The sequence below is a fragment of the Anabrus simplex genome, chromosome 6, assembly GCF_040414725.1.
Source record: "Anabrus simplex isolate iqAnaSimp1 chromosome 6, ASM4041472v1, whole genome shotgun sequence".
Taxonomy (NCBI): Eukaryota; Metazoa; Arthropoda; class Insecta; order Orthoptera; family Tettigoniidae; genus Anabrus; species Anabrus simplex.
Window position 1 is genome coordinate 343979812 of NC_090270.1, and position 15594 is coordinate 343995405.

At 39.0% G+C, this 15594-nt stretch overlaps 1 protein-coding gene across 3 annotated transcripts in view; it reads left to right on the forward strand.

Moving 5' to 3' along the window:
• Window positions 1–15594, forward strand: part of LOC136875361 (dnaJ homolog subfamily C member 11) — a 192990-nt gene that overhangs the window by 43112 nt on the left and 134284 nt on the right. For 2 of the 3 annotated variants that reach the window (XM_067148907.1, XM_067148908.1), the window contains exons 4-6: window positions 2299–2415; window positions 13964–14280; window positions 14379–14586. In XM_067148907.1, coding sequence (XP_067005008.1) covers window positions 2299–2415; window positions 13964–14280; window positions 14379–14586 — 642 coding nt within the window. The remainder of the gene's footprint in view (window positions 1–2298; window positions 2416–13963; window positions 14281–14378; window positions 14587–15594) is intronic. The other variant, XM_067148909.1, reaches the window with a different exon arrangement.

Here is a 15594-nt window from a genome sequence, read left to right on the forward strand (position 1 = left end):
CTTCGAACCTGGTCTGCGACAGTTTGCCATGCTGGCGCGGCTCATCCAACTTCTACAAATCTTGAAGTAATCCAATTGATATAAACTCCAGCGTTCGTCACATGTTCCTGTCTGGCTACGACGACTCATACACAGAATTTGATGGTGGTGGTGATGATGATGATGCTTGTTGTTTAAAGGGGCCTAACATCAAAGGTCATTGGCCCTACACAGAATTTATGGAGGCCACCACACACTAACAATATGAGTGGGTTGACTCATAAAACTTGAGACACCCTTCCTCTGAATAGTGGAATTATCCTTGTTGATGCTATTCTACCACCGAATTTACTGCTCTGAATTTGATATCACTAATTGATAGATACCGGGTCTATCAAATATTTCTAGCAGCCTACTTAATTATGCCCAGAATCTGAGACCTTTGCCCTGGCGTGATTAGCATTGTTCAAGTTCCTAATACACAGTTCACAAGATGCACTCTTGGGTTATAAGGTTTACGATCCCGACGGACAATAACTTTGTCTTTTGTTAGCTGTCACAGGACTGCCCTGGGTTGTCACAAGCCTTTCTTTTTATTGACAACCGACCTGCACTTGGGGCTCTGTCGTGCTGAATTAAGGAAATTGGTTCCGTTCATAGCTGGAGTTCAAAACATTTAAAGGGTGCTTATTATAGACCTTGTAGCTGTCGTAATTCGATTGGCTGTTTTTAGGTAATCAAGCTCCAACCTTTAATTAGAGCAGTAGCGTCCCCTTGTGGAAGGAGTTAACTTTTGGGCGCAATACTCGGCTTGGAGACGCTGTATATTCACATGTGTTAGTAATACATTACAGCTGGACATCTGGTGAACTCAATTCGCCCCGTGAATAAAGTATTCCATACTTTTCAGTCTGGAATACACAGAAAAGCTCTATTCATTGATGTGCCGTACATATTTTTCCTATGTCTGAATCGAATATCACAATTTTGCACACCAAAATTCAACATTGGCACTCGTGAAATATGCAGAAATACGGGACGTTTCTTCTGTTAGTACGGATCCCTGTAAATAGGTCCCACCTCTGGGCGTATTAGACTGTCGCGTTGCGTCTTATTCCTCAGTCTGTCTGGAGAGAGAGAGAGAGAGAGAGCGCTTTTTCCACAGGGGCTGGTTTCAGCCCCAGCTTTCCATTGTCTGCCGGGCTATCTTTCACGGGTCTGGTTCTGGCCACACACAGATCGAGCCCCGGGGATGTTCCTTTTGCCCAGCATGCTACAAATAACGCGACTTCTGAAATGATTTGAATAGGATGGGAAGGTGGCAGATACTGCCAATGAGCTGTACAGGACACTGTACAGTTTCAGTATATATATAGATTATACTGCCCAAGTAACAATATTCATCTATTTCCATTAAGACTTCCATTTCGTAATCTAATATTTCCTGCATCACCTGACCTTATTTGACTGCACTCCATTACTTTTGTTTTTGGATTTATTTATTGCCATTTTGTACTGCTTCTCCAAACCAAACCCCATGGCGCAACAGTCCGAAGGGCCTTTGCCTACCAAGCAATCGCTGCTCAGCCCAAAGTCCTGCAGATTATGAGATGTCGTGTGGTCAGCATGAGGAATCCTCTCGGCCGTTATTCTTGGCTTTCTAGACCGGGGCTGCCATCTCACCGTCAGATAGCTCCTCAGTTGTAATCACATAGGCTGAGTGAACCTCAAACCAGCCCTCAGATCCAGGTAAAACTCCCTGACTCGGCCGGGAATCAAACCCAGGACCTCCGGGTAAGAGGCAGGCATGCTACCTCTACACTGTGGGACCGGCGCTTCTCCAAGACTGTGTTCGTATTTAGCAATTTCCCCAGATCTTCTGCAGACTCAGACAGATAGAATAACAATATCATCCGTAAATTTCAGAATTTTGATTTCCTCTCCTTGGATTGTGATTCCTGTTCCTAATTCCTCTTTGATTTCCTTTATCTCCTGTACTATGTAAAAATGCAACGAAAGTTTAATAATCTTTGGCAAAACAAAATCTCTAAAACAATTTTGGTTGAAGTTAAAAGGTATCATTTTGGAGGTGAGTATGCTTTTCTGGAAAACTCAATTTTATTAGTGATGGCCTGACTGGCTTGAAGGTAATTGATGGAACAGAAATAGAGACTTGTCTTTTAAAACTCTGTTGATCCATATGCAACTATTGTTTAAATGTTTTGAACTTACATTTATTGGTGTTTTATTTTTGTGAAATGAGTCCTGTACACAGTCTTGTTACATTTTAGTGTAATTAGAAATCATCTTCATTTACAGGGAAAGAGCAGAACGAAGATTACAGCAAAGAACAAATCCCAAGGGAAATGTTACTGTTAACATTAATGCAACTGATATCTTTAGCCGATATGAAGATGAGTTTGATTTTGATGAAAGGTAAGTTCATATCTGCATTATCTGAATATCAAATTTAGATACTTTTAACATTTCTCATGTAGATTCTCATGTAGATTCAGAAGTTGACTATTACCTATTAAGTTTCCAATTAGTTCAGTCTTTTGTAGTGTATGGAAAGTAAACCAAAGATACAGAAAATAATTAAAATGCTTCAGTGAATTGTGAGGAATATGACATCGATTGGTAGTTGAGTTCCTCCTTGGGAGAATCTCTACAGGCTCTTGAATTATGAAGGATATCGTTAAGGTTTGAATGCTGGAGAGTGTTATTTTTCCTAACTTCATTTTAGACTTTAATTGAAATTAAATTAGAGGTGAATGTTCCTGACTTGATTTAGATATATTTTAAACAACATACTGTATATATACATATTTAGGTCATGTTCATTGCTCTGGTCATATTTCAATCAAATTAGAATTCCGAGGTCATATTTTGGTTGAAGTTTAGAGACAAGATCACATAGGCCTATGTGCTGTCCATTTTGGCAGGTGCTATTGTATTAGCAGCATCAGTATTCAAAGCTTAGTTTTCTGAGCAGTGCATTTCATTAGTCTGTGTCCTTTCAGTCCAAACCATGGTTGTGAGTTTCTGAAGGACTAAGGTTCTGTTATTTTGGTGTGACTAATGCATCCTTGAAGAAATAATCTTGCTAGGAAACAGAAATTTTCCACAAGGTCGTACCTTGTTGTTCCCTTCACTCTTAGCCAGTTCAGGTAACAGTCCACTTCCTCTCTACATATGTCAAGAGGAGTAATTTTTGAAGATTCATAATTATACTTGAGTGAACATCAGCATGCCAAAAGTTAGGTAGGTATATGGAAAGTATCCATTGTGTGAAATTAAAAGTAATAGCAACATTGCAACATGGCAGACTGCTCGACAGAAAGACAGGGAACTACATTTCTTCAGTGTGCTGAAACTTCAACCAGTTCCAAATTGTAGTCACAGTTTAATATTTTGTAAGCCAGGGCAGCAGTTTTACATTTCTTTTAACAAGAGAAAGGTAAGTGATCATTTATTGACCTGAGTAGTGAGCAGAAGAAAAATAAATTATTCTCTACAAACATTTAAAAATTTCCTTGATTTCCAGAAATTTTAACAATAGCAGTTTTGTTGTTTAAACAAAAATTTAATGTAATAATTCAGATTCAGAAACATAAAAGAATATCCAGCTCACAAAAGGATGAATCAAAATGGAGAGGACTGATAGAATTATATAATGAAATCAACAGTCTTTTGACACCTCCCAAGAAAACAGAAAATGTGGATATCTCCCAACCCCAGCGTGGGAGAGTTCCAGATTGATCATGTAGCAATCTCTAAACATGCAGAAAAGGAGATCCAAAGTGTAAAAGTCCTGAGGGGTGCAAACTTAGATAATTTTCTCTCCAAGATCAAATTCAAGATTATCCCAAGATCCAGAAAAACCAGGAACATTGTTCAAAAGACTAAGTTTGACACTGAAAAACTGAGAATAAACACAGATTTCACAAGAGAATTGAACAAAAGGCAGTATCAGGGATGGGAACATTTAAAAGAGGCTGTGATTGATTCTGCAAAAACCACTGTTCCTTTAGAGAAAAGAAGGAAACTTGCGTGGTGGTCATCTGAAGGTGATGAGACAATCGAAGAATGCTGGAAGGCATGGGTGAATCGGTGTTCACGGAATACACCCGAAAACCAGAAGTAGCTCCAGGAAATAAGGAAGAGAACTGCCATGGTCATCAGGAATCTCAGGAGAAAATATGAGAAAAAAATGCTTGATCCAGATCGAACAGGACTTTCAGAAAAATAACACTCGGGATTTTTATGATACATTCAGGTGTACCTTGTGTAGATAAGATCCACCAAGTCTGAACTTCAGAATCCAAGAAGGAAAAGTAGGCCACAATGATGTGGAGAACAGTCAGATCCTAGCAGACCATGTTGTAACACTCTTTAATTGTGAATCACCATCCAAGAAATTTGACTACAGTCACAAAGAACCAAGTCCGGACTTGGAACTTCCAACTGTGGAAGAAGCCAGTAGCATCATCAAGCCCTTGAAGAGCAATAAACCACCGGGAGAAGATAGGATTATTGCGGACCTTTGGAAATATGCAGATTAGTAGAGCGATTGTTGAACTGACAAGTATCCTGAGCAAGATTTGGGAAGAGAAGAAGCTGCGAGATGGATGGACATCAGTTTTGATACACCCACTTCACAAGAAAGGAGACGAGACAGATGTTAACAGTTACAGGAGAATATCGCTACTACCAGACACACATAAGATCTTTTCAAAGGCACTGCTACATAGAGCAGAAAAACAATTGGAGCCACAAATTGGTGAGTGTCAGGCAGGTTTCAGGAAGAGCAGGTCATGTGCGGAACAGATCCTGAACCTAAAATTGATCATTGGATACCAGAGACCGAGAAAAAAGAATTTCGTGCTCACATTTGTGGACTTCAAAAAGGCCTACGATTCCGTGGAAAGGAACACTATTCCCGAAGAATTGGATCTGGTGAGAGAACTCATTAAACAGACAGTGATTGTCACAACATCCCAGGTCAAGTTCAGAGTGATCCTCTTGGAATCTTTTGGGATTCAAACAGGGGTCAGACAGGGAGATAGACTATCTTCCCTTGTATTCAATTGTGTTCTTGACAAAGTGGTTATAGTGTGTGGCACTACAAAATGCAAGGAATAGGCGTTATACGAATGGGATGCAAGAATAAAGGAATTGGAGTTGACTGTTTAGCCTTTGCGGATGACATTGTGGTTCCGTCAGACAATAGAGGAGGCACGAAAGCAAATTGCTCAACTCCAGGAAGAAGCAAAGAAGGCAGGCGTATGGATCTCCTTTGAGAAGACACAATACCTGAGCAACATCAAAACAGCACCCAGTTGCATGACAGTTGAGAGAGAAAGGCTTCAGGAAATGGAGAAATTCATTTGTCTGGGGGAGTGGATAGACAATCTGTCAGAGAGGCTCTGTTATCGAGAATCAACAAGACAAACTTGATATATAAACTAACGATGAACACTTACAACAAGAAGAATATCTCGATCAATGCAAAACACAGACATTACCAGACAGTAATCCACTCATAGGCTTTATATGCAACTGAATGTTTGAACCTGATAGGAACAGGATTGGTGAAGAAGTTGGAACAAGTGGAGAGAGAGATTCTGAGGAAGATACTTGGACCCCAAAGAGCAGAGGATGGATCATGCAGAAAGAAAGGTAAACGAGAATTATAATCTCAAGATGGAAAAGATCTCGGTTACCATCTGGAAGACGAGAGCCATGTTCTTATGACTTATGTACAGAATGAACCCGGGAAGACTGACCAATCAGATAAGATTTTTGAGGTGAGGAAAACTACGGTGCGCTGGTATCAGGAGGTCAAGAAGGACCTGGACGAAATGGGAATGCAAGGAATGAAAATCAGCAACAGGGATGCTTACAATCGAGGATCAAGGCAACGAAGAGGTTTCAAGAAAAAGTTTGATCCCGTACCCAAGCGCCATTGATAGAAGAAAGAAGGAGATTGCAGAGCGAAAGGATGAAGGAGAACTGGACAAAACCCAGAAACAGATGAATCTGAATTCGAATTAACGTGGTCTGTAGTCGGCCAAAACAAAAGAATTTTGTGAGGATAAAGGAATTGTAGAGCAACCTGTCTGAAACGGATCCTCTATTAACACATTGCTGTCCGGTCCATCTGATGTGTAACTGGCCCCTGTGGCCGGAAGGTTTTGGCAGAGACATGGAGTTGTCATAATTTTGAGTTCATTCACAGTTATATCTGTCCACTTTAAAGTTTTTGGTGAGATTTTATATTTCGGCTCATTCTGGTAATGATATCTGTTTGATTCCTCCACCATATACTCCAACAAATCATCACCAAAGAAGGACTTGACAACACAACCTATCTTTTCAGGTTTACTCGGCAAAATTTTAACGCCAGGCATCCCCGAGAAAGACTCCAAAACCAGTATAATATCCTGTTTAGACCCCGCACTGCCAGAAATAAGGAGAATACTATGAACGGTACTTACATCTAGATCATCTTCGCTATCTGAAGCAACAGATTGTTGTTCTGACTGCTTGCATAGTGCAATAAACGTGTCATTCACGGGCATCACTTCCACATAAATGCACGACACTAGCATTAGAATTATCATTAGACAATTCATCTTCACTCTCCTCACAATCACCAGGAGTCAATCCACTGTTTACCGGTGTTGCCATTTTTTGCTTACTAGCATTGATAGATACACGGGGGATATTCGGAGGCAAAAACAAATGCCATTGACACACTAAAACGGGGAAAGCCAGTACTAAAAGAAACATAGACTTTCTACTGTTTAGGTATATCAGTGATAATCTGCAAGTAGTTCCTCAATAACCGTTAGATGGCATCAGAAGACAGAGCTGCGCCAACACGTATTCATACGTGATTGGCTGCAGAGCACCGTGCTTGGAAACTTGTATTGCTAGGTGAGCGGACAGCATTATGTTAAGTTGAAATGCACCTTTAACAGAAAATTATTCCAGCCCTCGACTTGGCTGTAAAATGTAATGCAAACCACCCTGGATTAAGCAGAAACTCTTAAATATAGAAACAGGAAAGGAAAAAGAAAAAAAATTGCTCTTGAACAAAATTTCCAATCTCTTAGTGGATTGTTTAGCAATATTTTAACTGTCCTATATATTCTAGACATTCTGTGGTGCAAGGGCAGATATGGTGTATGGTACAGTACATTTCTATTGACCAATCTCTTCTCCATACAGTACTCTCCTCTATAATAGCCTGTCAATCCTATTTGGAGTTCATCACCTGTGGTTCAGTAGTTTTCACTTTGGGAAAAAGAAGAAGAGGAAGAGAAGGAGAAAGATGAAAGAAGAAGCAGTTGAGTGCAGATAGAAAATTTATCAAGATGCCATCAGAAATCTAAACAAGCTACAGAAATTTGCCTCACGACCAGACTGATTTAGACATGTTTGATATAATTTCTGGGGCTATGGTTTTAGTGGAAAGTATGGCAATCAAGTAATTGAGAATGTTAGACTGCTGGAGAATGTACTGTGGTGAACTGGTAAGAAAAGTTATCAATTTAATTTACCGTATTTCACGGCATAATCGTCGCCACCGCGTAATCGTCGCATCCTTTATTTTCAATAAAAAAATCTGACTTTAAACCTTTAATTACATAATCGTCGCACGTCCAAATTTTGTTCACTAATCTGGTTAAAAGGTAAATGGAACTGCAACGTAAGTTGCACATGAATGCGCAATTTAAATACGTGTATGGTTTATGGGCAATTTGGCAACACAGTCACGTTTGCGACATGTTGCACAACGTATAAATAAATAATACCGGTATATGTACGACGCATGGCTTACCGGTAGACTATCGGCAGTTTGACAACGTGGTCGCGAGACAGTGTACTATTTATTCACCACCTACATATTATGCTTACCGATAGGCTATCGGCAGTTTGACAACGTGGTCGCGAGACAGTGTACTATTTATTCACCACCTACATATTATGAGTTCCCATTTGAAATACGTAAGGCTGTAAGTTATCGCTTATCGGCAACGTCACCAGGAAATACCGGCTAGGTAGGTTGAATGGACCTCGAACCAGCCCTCAGATACAGGTAAAATTCCCTGACCCGGCCGTGAATTGAACCCGAGGCCTCCGTGTAAGAGGCAAGCACGCTACCCCTACACTATGGGGCCGGCTCCTGTGTTATTGCGCACGAAGTGAAATCCAAGACGATAACGCAGATTTCCACGGAATTATTCAGCCGAATTATTTACGATGTCTCAGTTGTCATCGCTAGACTCTTATCTTACTACTACGTCATAAGTGTCCGGGCATGGGATGAAAACTTTTATCCAAGTAGTCAAGTAATTATTATCCAATGCTATTAAAGTTTTATTTTATAAACTCGTCAGTAATGTAATGTAAAATCATCAATAACTGGGAAGAAATATTAACCTAATTACCGTATGTTTAAAAGAAATTGAAAAAAATGAATGTTTGTTACTGACGTCTCGGAATACAGTCAACTATACAGTAGATCTACACCGCGCTAGCTAGAGCTCCTGTTTGCGAGCTTTGCGCAAGCGCAGTAGTGTGTCGCAACCAACGAGCTAAACTGATAAATTGTTGCATGCTTCCTTGCTGCCTAACAGTATTGGCTGCTCTGGAATGGACAGATCACAGATGCATTTACTTGTTTCAGATTTACGTGATTACTGTAGACATGTGTGCGTGAGAATTTAAGTTTTTAATTTGTGTTTTGGGTGTTTGCAGAAATAATTTGTTTTAATAGTGAACAATTACGGAAAGTCATTTATATCGCAAAACATTAACGTGTGAAGCATTTATAAGCGATTATGGGTAAATATAGAAACTATTCTGCGGGCTTCAAGCTAAGCGTAATTGCCTTCGCTGAACAGCACGGGAACAGAGCTGCAGAAAGAAAATTTTCTGTGAGTGAAAAGTTGGTGCGTGACTGGCGGAAAGTAAAAAACAAGCTAAAAAGCACAAACCCTTCTAGACGCGCGTTTAGAGGTCCTAAAACAGGGAAGTTTCCTATAATTGACGAAGAAGTGTTTAGGTACGTCAGTGAAATACGCAACAATGGCTGCAGTGTATCATATGAAATGTTACAAATTAAGGCACAGGAGGTAGCGCGCAAACACAACATACCGGTAACTCAGTTTAAGGCGACTCGTGGGTGGATTAAGGGGTTCATGCGACGACACAATCTGTCAGTGCGAAGGAGAACTACACTAAGCCAAAAGTTGCCTGCTGATTACACGGACAAGATTGTAAATTTTCACCGATTTGTCATACGTTTGCGCAAGGAAACTTCGTACTTGCTTTCTCAAATAGGTAATGCCGATCAGACTCCAATCTTTTTTGATATGCCTCGCAACAGCACTATTGCGCTAAAAGGATCACGGAGTGTATTAATGAAAACCAGCGGTAGTGAGAAGTTGCGATGCACGGCAATGCTAGCCATTACAGCTGACGGGAGAAAGTTGCCGCCTTACATCATTTTCAAGAGGAAAACGATGCCTAAGAATATACAGTTTCCCCGTGGAATTCATGTACGAGTGCAACCAAAGGGTTGGATGGACGTAGAACTCATGCTGGACTGGGTTAAAACTGTGTGGAATAGAAGACCTGGTGCACTACTAAAACAACCAGCTCTGCTTGTGTTAGATAGTTTCCGAGGTCACCTCGTGAACGAAGTGAAGCAAATTCTCACTACAAATAAGACACGACAGATAGTCATTCCTGGTGGCCTAACATCTGCTTTGCAGCCACTAGATGTATGTGTTAATAAACCCTTTAAAGACCACTTACGTCGATTTTACAACGAGTGGATGATGAGCGGCGATCAGCAATTGACGCCCGCCGGAAATATCAGGCGTCCACCCTTGGAGTTGTTATGCTCGTGGGTGAAGAAGAGTTGGGATCTTATACCACCTGAACTAGTCTCCAAGAGCTTCAAAAGGACTGGGATTTCGAATGCACTAGACGGTTCCGAAGATGACGCAGTGTGGCAGGGAGACGAAGAATCTGATACTGGTATTAACAGAGGCGAGGACGGCGCATCAGATAGCGAAACCTGCGATAGCGACACCGAAGATTTGGAATAAATTGCGTACCGGTAAGTCCGCATTTCACAACAAAGCGATAATTTTTTGCAAGTGTAATATTTTAACTTTAATACTCAAATTAATGACAAATTAACTTAATACGTTCATTTTTATTTTCAGGTTGGAAAAACGTTAGCCGAATTGTTGCGAAAAATGATGAATTTTGTTTTAGACTATTTTAATTATTTTGATGTATAAACGCGAGTATTACGTGCATCTTAAATTTAAACAGGCCAAATACAATTTAGTTATAAATACATTTTTTGAGTAATACAAATACTGGTATTAAATATTCATCGTATAATGGTCGCACCCTAGAATTTTTTTCGAAAATTTTGGTATAAAAAGTGCGACGATTATGCCGTGAAATACGGTATTCTGTTGACGTTTCAGTTTTCAAGTATCTTGTGTGAATAAATAGAGAGTGCACACTATTTTCTAGTACATCTGCATCAAGTGGAAATTGTCTTTAATAGAAATTTTCCCAGTTTGTTACAATTCTTTGAAACGTTTTTCTGTATTAATGAAGTGTTAGTTAGTTAACAATTACTTTTTGAAAAATCTCTGTTTTAGGTGATAAGTGAAACCTTCTTAAGACGTTTCTGCAGGGGACAAGGAAAAAGAACATGTTACACAAGAAAATGTACTAATGAATATACGAATAAAAACTATCCAGCAGGTATATGGAAACACTAGATACTATTTTTTCCGACATGGGGGAATTTTACGTCTTGTATCCGCGGGTACAGTGAAAACTATAGGCCTATCTACCATTTCTAAAGATGAGAGGAAAGTATTAAAAGGTGCGAACAACATGAGAGAACAAATATGAAAACCTTTTCTGGTGGGGATTATAAAATAACAAGTACACTGAAAGGTATGAAAAACACCAGACAACAAATATGAAAATGTGCACAGGGGCCAATAAAAATATCAAAGACCGAGCTCGATAGCTGCAGTCGCTTAAGTGCGGCCAGTATCCAGTAATTGGAAGATAGTGGGTTCGAGCCCCACTGTCGGCAGCCCTGAAAATGGTTTTCCGTGGTTTCCCATTTTCGCACCAGGCAAATGCCGGGGCTGTACCTTAATTAAGGCCACGGCCGCTTCCTTCCAATTCGTAGGCCTATCCTGTCCCATCGTCGCCATAAGACTTATCTGTGTCAGTGCGACGTAAAGCAAAATAGCAAAAAAAAATAAAAAATATCAAAGTATTATTGCAGATCACACTCTTTCTATAACAAATGTTAGTAGGATCCTTTTATCTTGATTTACTAGTTTCATTTCCATATTGATAGTTTACATATGTATAGACAAGAAAGGGTTCCACCTTATCAGTACAGTTTTTATTGTAAGAATTAGCTTACAGAACCGGTTTCGACTTTAGATAATCATCATCAGCTGAACATGAATACCTTTACATATGTATCAAGCATTAATTGGTATTGCCCTTTCTAAAGGGAGATGCCGTAGGAAAGCATCATGTCTGAGAAGTCCACATTGGGCATATTAAGTGTAAAAAGATCGTATATAATAATTTTGGCATTCAGGTACTTGGGTATAAAGCTGTCTTCTTCAGGACTAGAATTTGTCTATGAAACCTAACCTATGCTTAAATCTAAGTTACAAATACATTAAACACATTAAAATATACAGTACGTGTTAAAATCCATTAAAATAATGTGTATAAAACATTTCATGGAAATGAATGTGTCTTGCGTGTATCTTCGTTCTCGTTTTTGAGTCCATTGTTGTAAATAATTCAATACTTACGTTCGTAGACAATGCTGTAGTTCTCTTAAGAAGTCTTATTATTCACTTAAATAATGTCTTCACTTGTATGTGTGGTGAAAAGCTTCTATTGTTAACAAAATCCGATTGTATAGACAGAAGTAAGTGTGCAGCTGTGAGTGGAATATTATTCTTTAAGTATTGGACGCAGATGTGGTCTTGGTCATACGTAAGTATTTCTTGATGCAGAGTTGTAATGGTGACTCCTTCCTCATCTATATATTATTATCCCTGTCGTGGTTCAGTGTTGCGTTTGATCTGAGAGTACATGCCAAGCTCTCTGTCTTACCTCTGTCTATACAATCGGATTTTGTTAACAATAGAAGCTGTTCACCACACATACAAGTGAAGACATCATTTAAGTGAATAATAAGACTTCTTAAGAGAACTACAGCATTGTTTACGAACGTAAGTACTGAATTATTTACAACATTGGACTCAAAAACGAGAACGAAGATACACACAAGACACATTCATTTCCATGAAATGTTTTATACACATTATTTTAATGGATTTTAACACGTACTGTATATTTTAATGTGTTTAATGTATTTGTAACTTAGATTTAAGCATAGGTTAGGTTTCATAGACATATTCTAGTCCTGAAGAAGATAGCTTTATACCCAAATACCTGAATGCCAAAATTATTATATACGATCTTTTTACAGTTAATATGCCCAATTTGGACTTCTCAGACATGATGCTTTCCTACGGCATCTCCCTTTAGAAAGGGCAATACTAATTAATGCTTGACACATATGTAAAGGTATTCATGTTCAGTTGATGATGACTATTTAAAGTCGAAACCGGTCCTGTAAGCTAATTCTTACAAGAAAAACTGTATTGATAAGGTGGAACCCTTTCTTGTCTGTACATATAATCCTTTTATTTCGGAACAGTGGGTTATTTAACATTATTTTCTGGTTGCACTCATAGACAATGAATTGGTGGTTACATTCAACCATGCGCAACTGCGATCTGTGAGGAAATTTTGGCCACCATTTTGAGCCGAACGAAACTTTGACCAACTTGAGTGATCGAGTCGAAACTCTAAGGTGCGAGTTTCAACATTTGCGACCTCTGCGTGCTTATTCCAGTCCACTTTCTGACAGATTTTAATTTTGACTTCATTATTAAGGAATTTCACAATATTTTCCTTATCCATAACTGGGCTATCACAAGACGAATATGAACCACGCTAGTCAGTTTCACACAATTACATTCCTAGTCTGATATAGGCAACCGTATCACGTGACAAATATTAACTACACTTCACTGTACCACTCAACACAAAATACAACCTTCTGAATGGAATGCAAAATAAAAGCATAAACATGTTCACTCTGCTATTCAGCGATCTCGCTGTTAACTGGCAAGCAAAACAGAACATTCCTGAGGGTAACAGCTTGCTCCCTGAAAGTGCAACTTATGCTTTAATTGAAGTTCAGGAAGGCCTTTTCCCATAATCATGCAGCTGTGGCTACGGCTCTTACCCAAGTTGGAAATCACGTTTCTTTCACAGGGGATGTCAAATACAGTAACATTTTCAGGTCTGGGAAAAATGTGATCATACTAAGCGGTAATAGCGAAAATTTGTGACGTGATAAGATATTTTTATATAGATTTAATACGATGATTATCGGGACTTTGAATTTACGACATGCTCACCGGGAAAACTTGTAAATGAGGAACACACTAAGGAGGTTTCACTGTATATATATATATATATATATATATATATATATATATATATTTTTCTTTTTTTGTTCAGTTACCTTTTAGGGTGTACACGCTTATATACGTTCAGTTTTGTAGGTCATAAACATCTAATTTCTCGTTGTCGTCAATCTTCTGATTGTTTAGTTTCTATGTTAGGCTTTTTATTGTGGAAATACATTTCAATGAAACTCCCAATATTATCATAATGTTATATGTATAACTGAGAGATGCTATAATTACTAGAGTTATTTTTATTGCTAATGAGTCTATTTGTAGGTTCCCTTTCAGGGCTTAAATTTGTTGAATTTTTTGCTTCCTGTTGTGTTTAATAAAGATTGTTTTTCTTGCAGCTCTGGGAGGTATTTCCCATACATTGAGGTCAGTGGAATGTCATTTTCGCAATCCATTGAAGCCCCCTTGACTCTGCGTGACACAATCATCATGTCTGGTCAGCTGTCAACCCATAATGGAACTGGATCAGGTTCCTTGAATGTGTCAGCACGGCGACTGTTGTCTGAAAAGGGCTGGATAGAGTGTGAAATTGGTGCCGGGAGTGGCCCTGTTATGTCTGTGAAGGGATTTAGGACTCTGACTAAGCGAATATTTGTCAATATGAGCACTATTTTTCAGTTCACACCTCATGGTATTAGACCTGGACTGATCACCAGTGAGTTGAACATTGTGGTAGCATCTTTCCTCCTTTTCTGTAATTATTATTTTAAAACTGAGGATTTTAGCTTGTGTTAATTATCTGTATTGTTGTAGCATTAGCCAACCAGCTCGATAAGAATACAGTTGGTTACTTGACGTGGAGGGCAGGTCTGCAGTCTTCTATGTCCACTATTGTGGTCCGAGATACACCAACGTCCCATATGGCATTCTCAATACAGTTTGGCATTCCACATTCTTATCTCTCTCTCAGTTACACTCACAAGTTTGAAGAGTGGGAGTTGAAGCTGAGGGGAGCTATGAAGTAAGGATATTTAATGTAAAATCATATTTTAGATTATTAATCAGTTTATTTTGTAAATATTTGTAATTTTCTTTTTAAAGAAACAGTGGCAGAGGTGCTATATTGAGCATCACAGATAACATGATTTGCTCACTGATCCAAAATAATCAAAAAGAGAGGACCAAACAATGTCTTAATATTTTCATTAAGTCTGACTGTGTAGCATAAGTGGTTAGGTGCTCATCTTCTATACATGAAGTTGTGGAATTGAATCTTGGTGCTAATAATTTGGATTTTGAGAGTGCTTAAATACGAGAGATTTTGTATTACTTGATTTTCTGGCATGCTGGAGAACACATTCTCAGCAAAACATTCTGGCTCTATAGCAAATTAATGTAATTTTTGTGATAGTTAAACACTGCATTTAAACATTTTGTTTTTGATGCAGGATACGTCTTTGTCGTATTGTTCCTGTTCTGTGTACCTCTGTAAAAAAAAATTGTCTCAGCAGGTTTCCTTTAATAATTCAAAACTATAAAAGATAGGGAAAATATAATAATCAGTTTGAGAAAAGGAAGGTCCTAAGGATCTACTCTAATACCTTTCAAACCAGATGAGTTTGCCATGCAGTTAGGGGCACGTGGCTGTGAGCTTGCATTCAGGAGATAGTGGCTTCGAATCCCACTGTCGGCAGCCCTGAAGATGGTTCTCCGTGGTTTCCCATTTTCACACCAGGCAGATGCTGGGGCTGTACCTTAATTACTGTAAGGCAACGGCTGCTTCCTTCCAACTCGTAGGCCTTTCCTATCCCATCATCGTCATAAGACCGACCTATCTGTGTTGGTGCGATGTAAAGTCAGTAGCGAAAAAAAAAAAGCCTTTCAAGGTCAGATCATGTAATCATGAGCGACGCATGCATCCATCCTTTTGTAGTGCAATGGCAGGTTGAAGCGCGCAGTAAAATTAGTATAACGCAGGATTGCGACCTGATACACATGCTGCAGGTCATTTAATGTATGCGAGATCAAA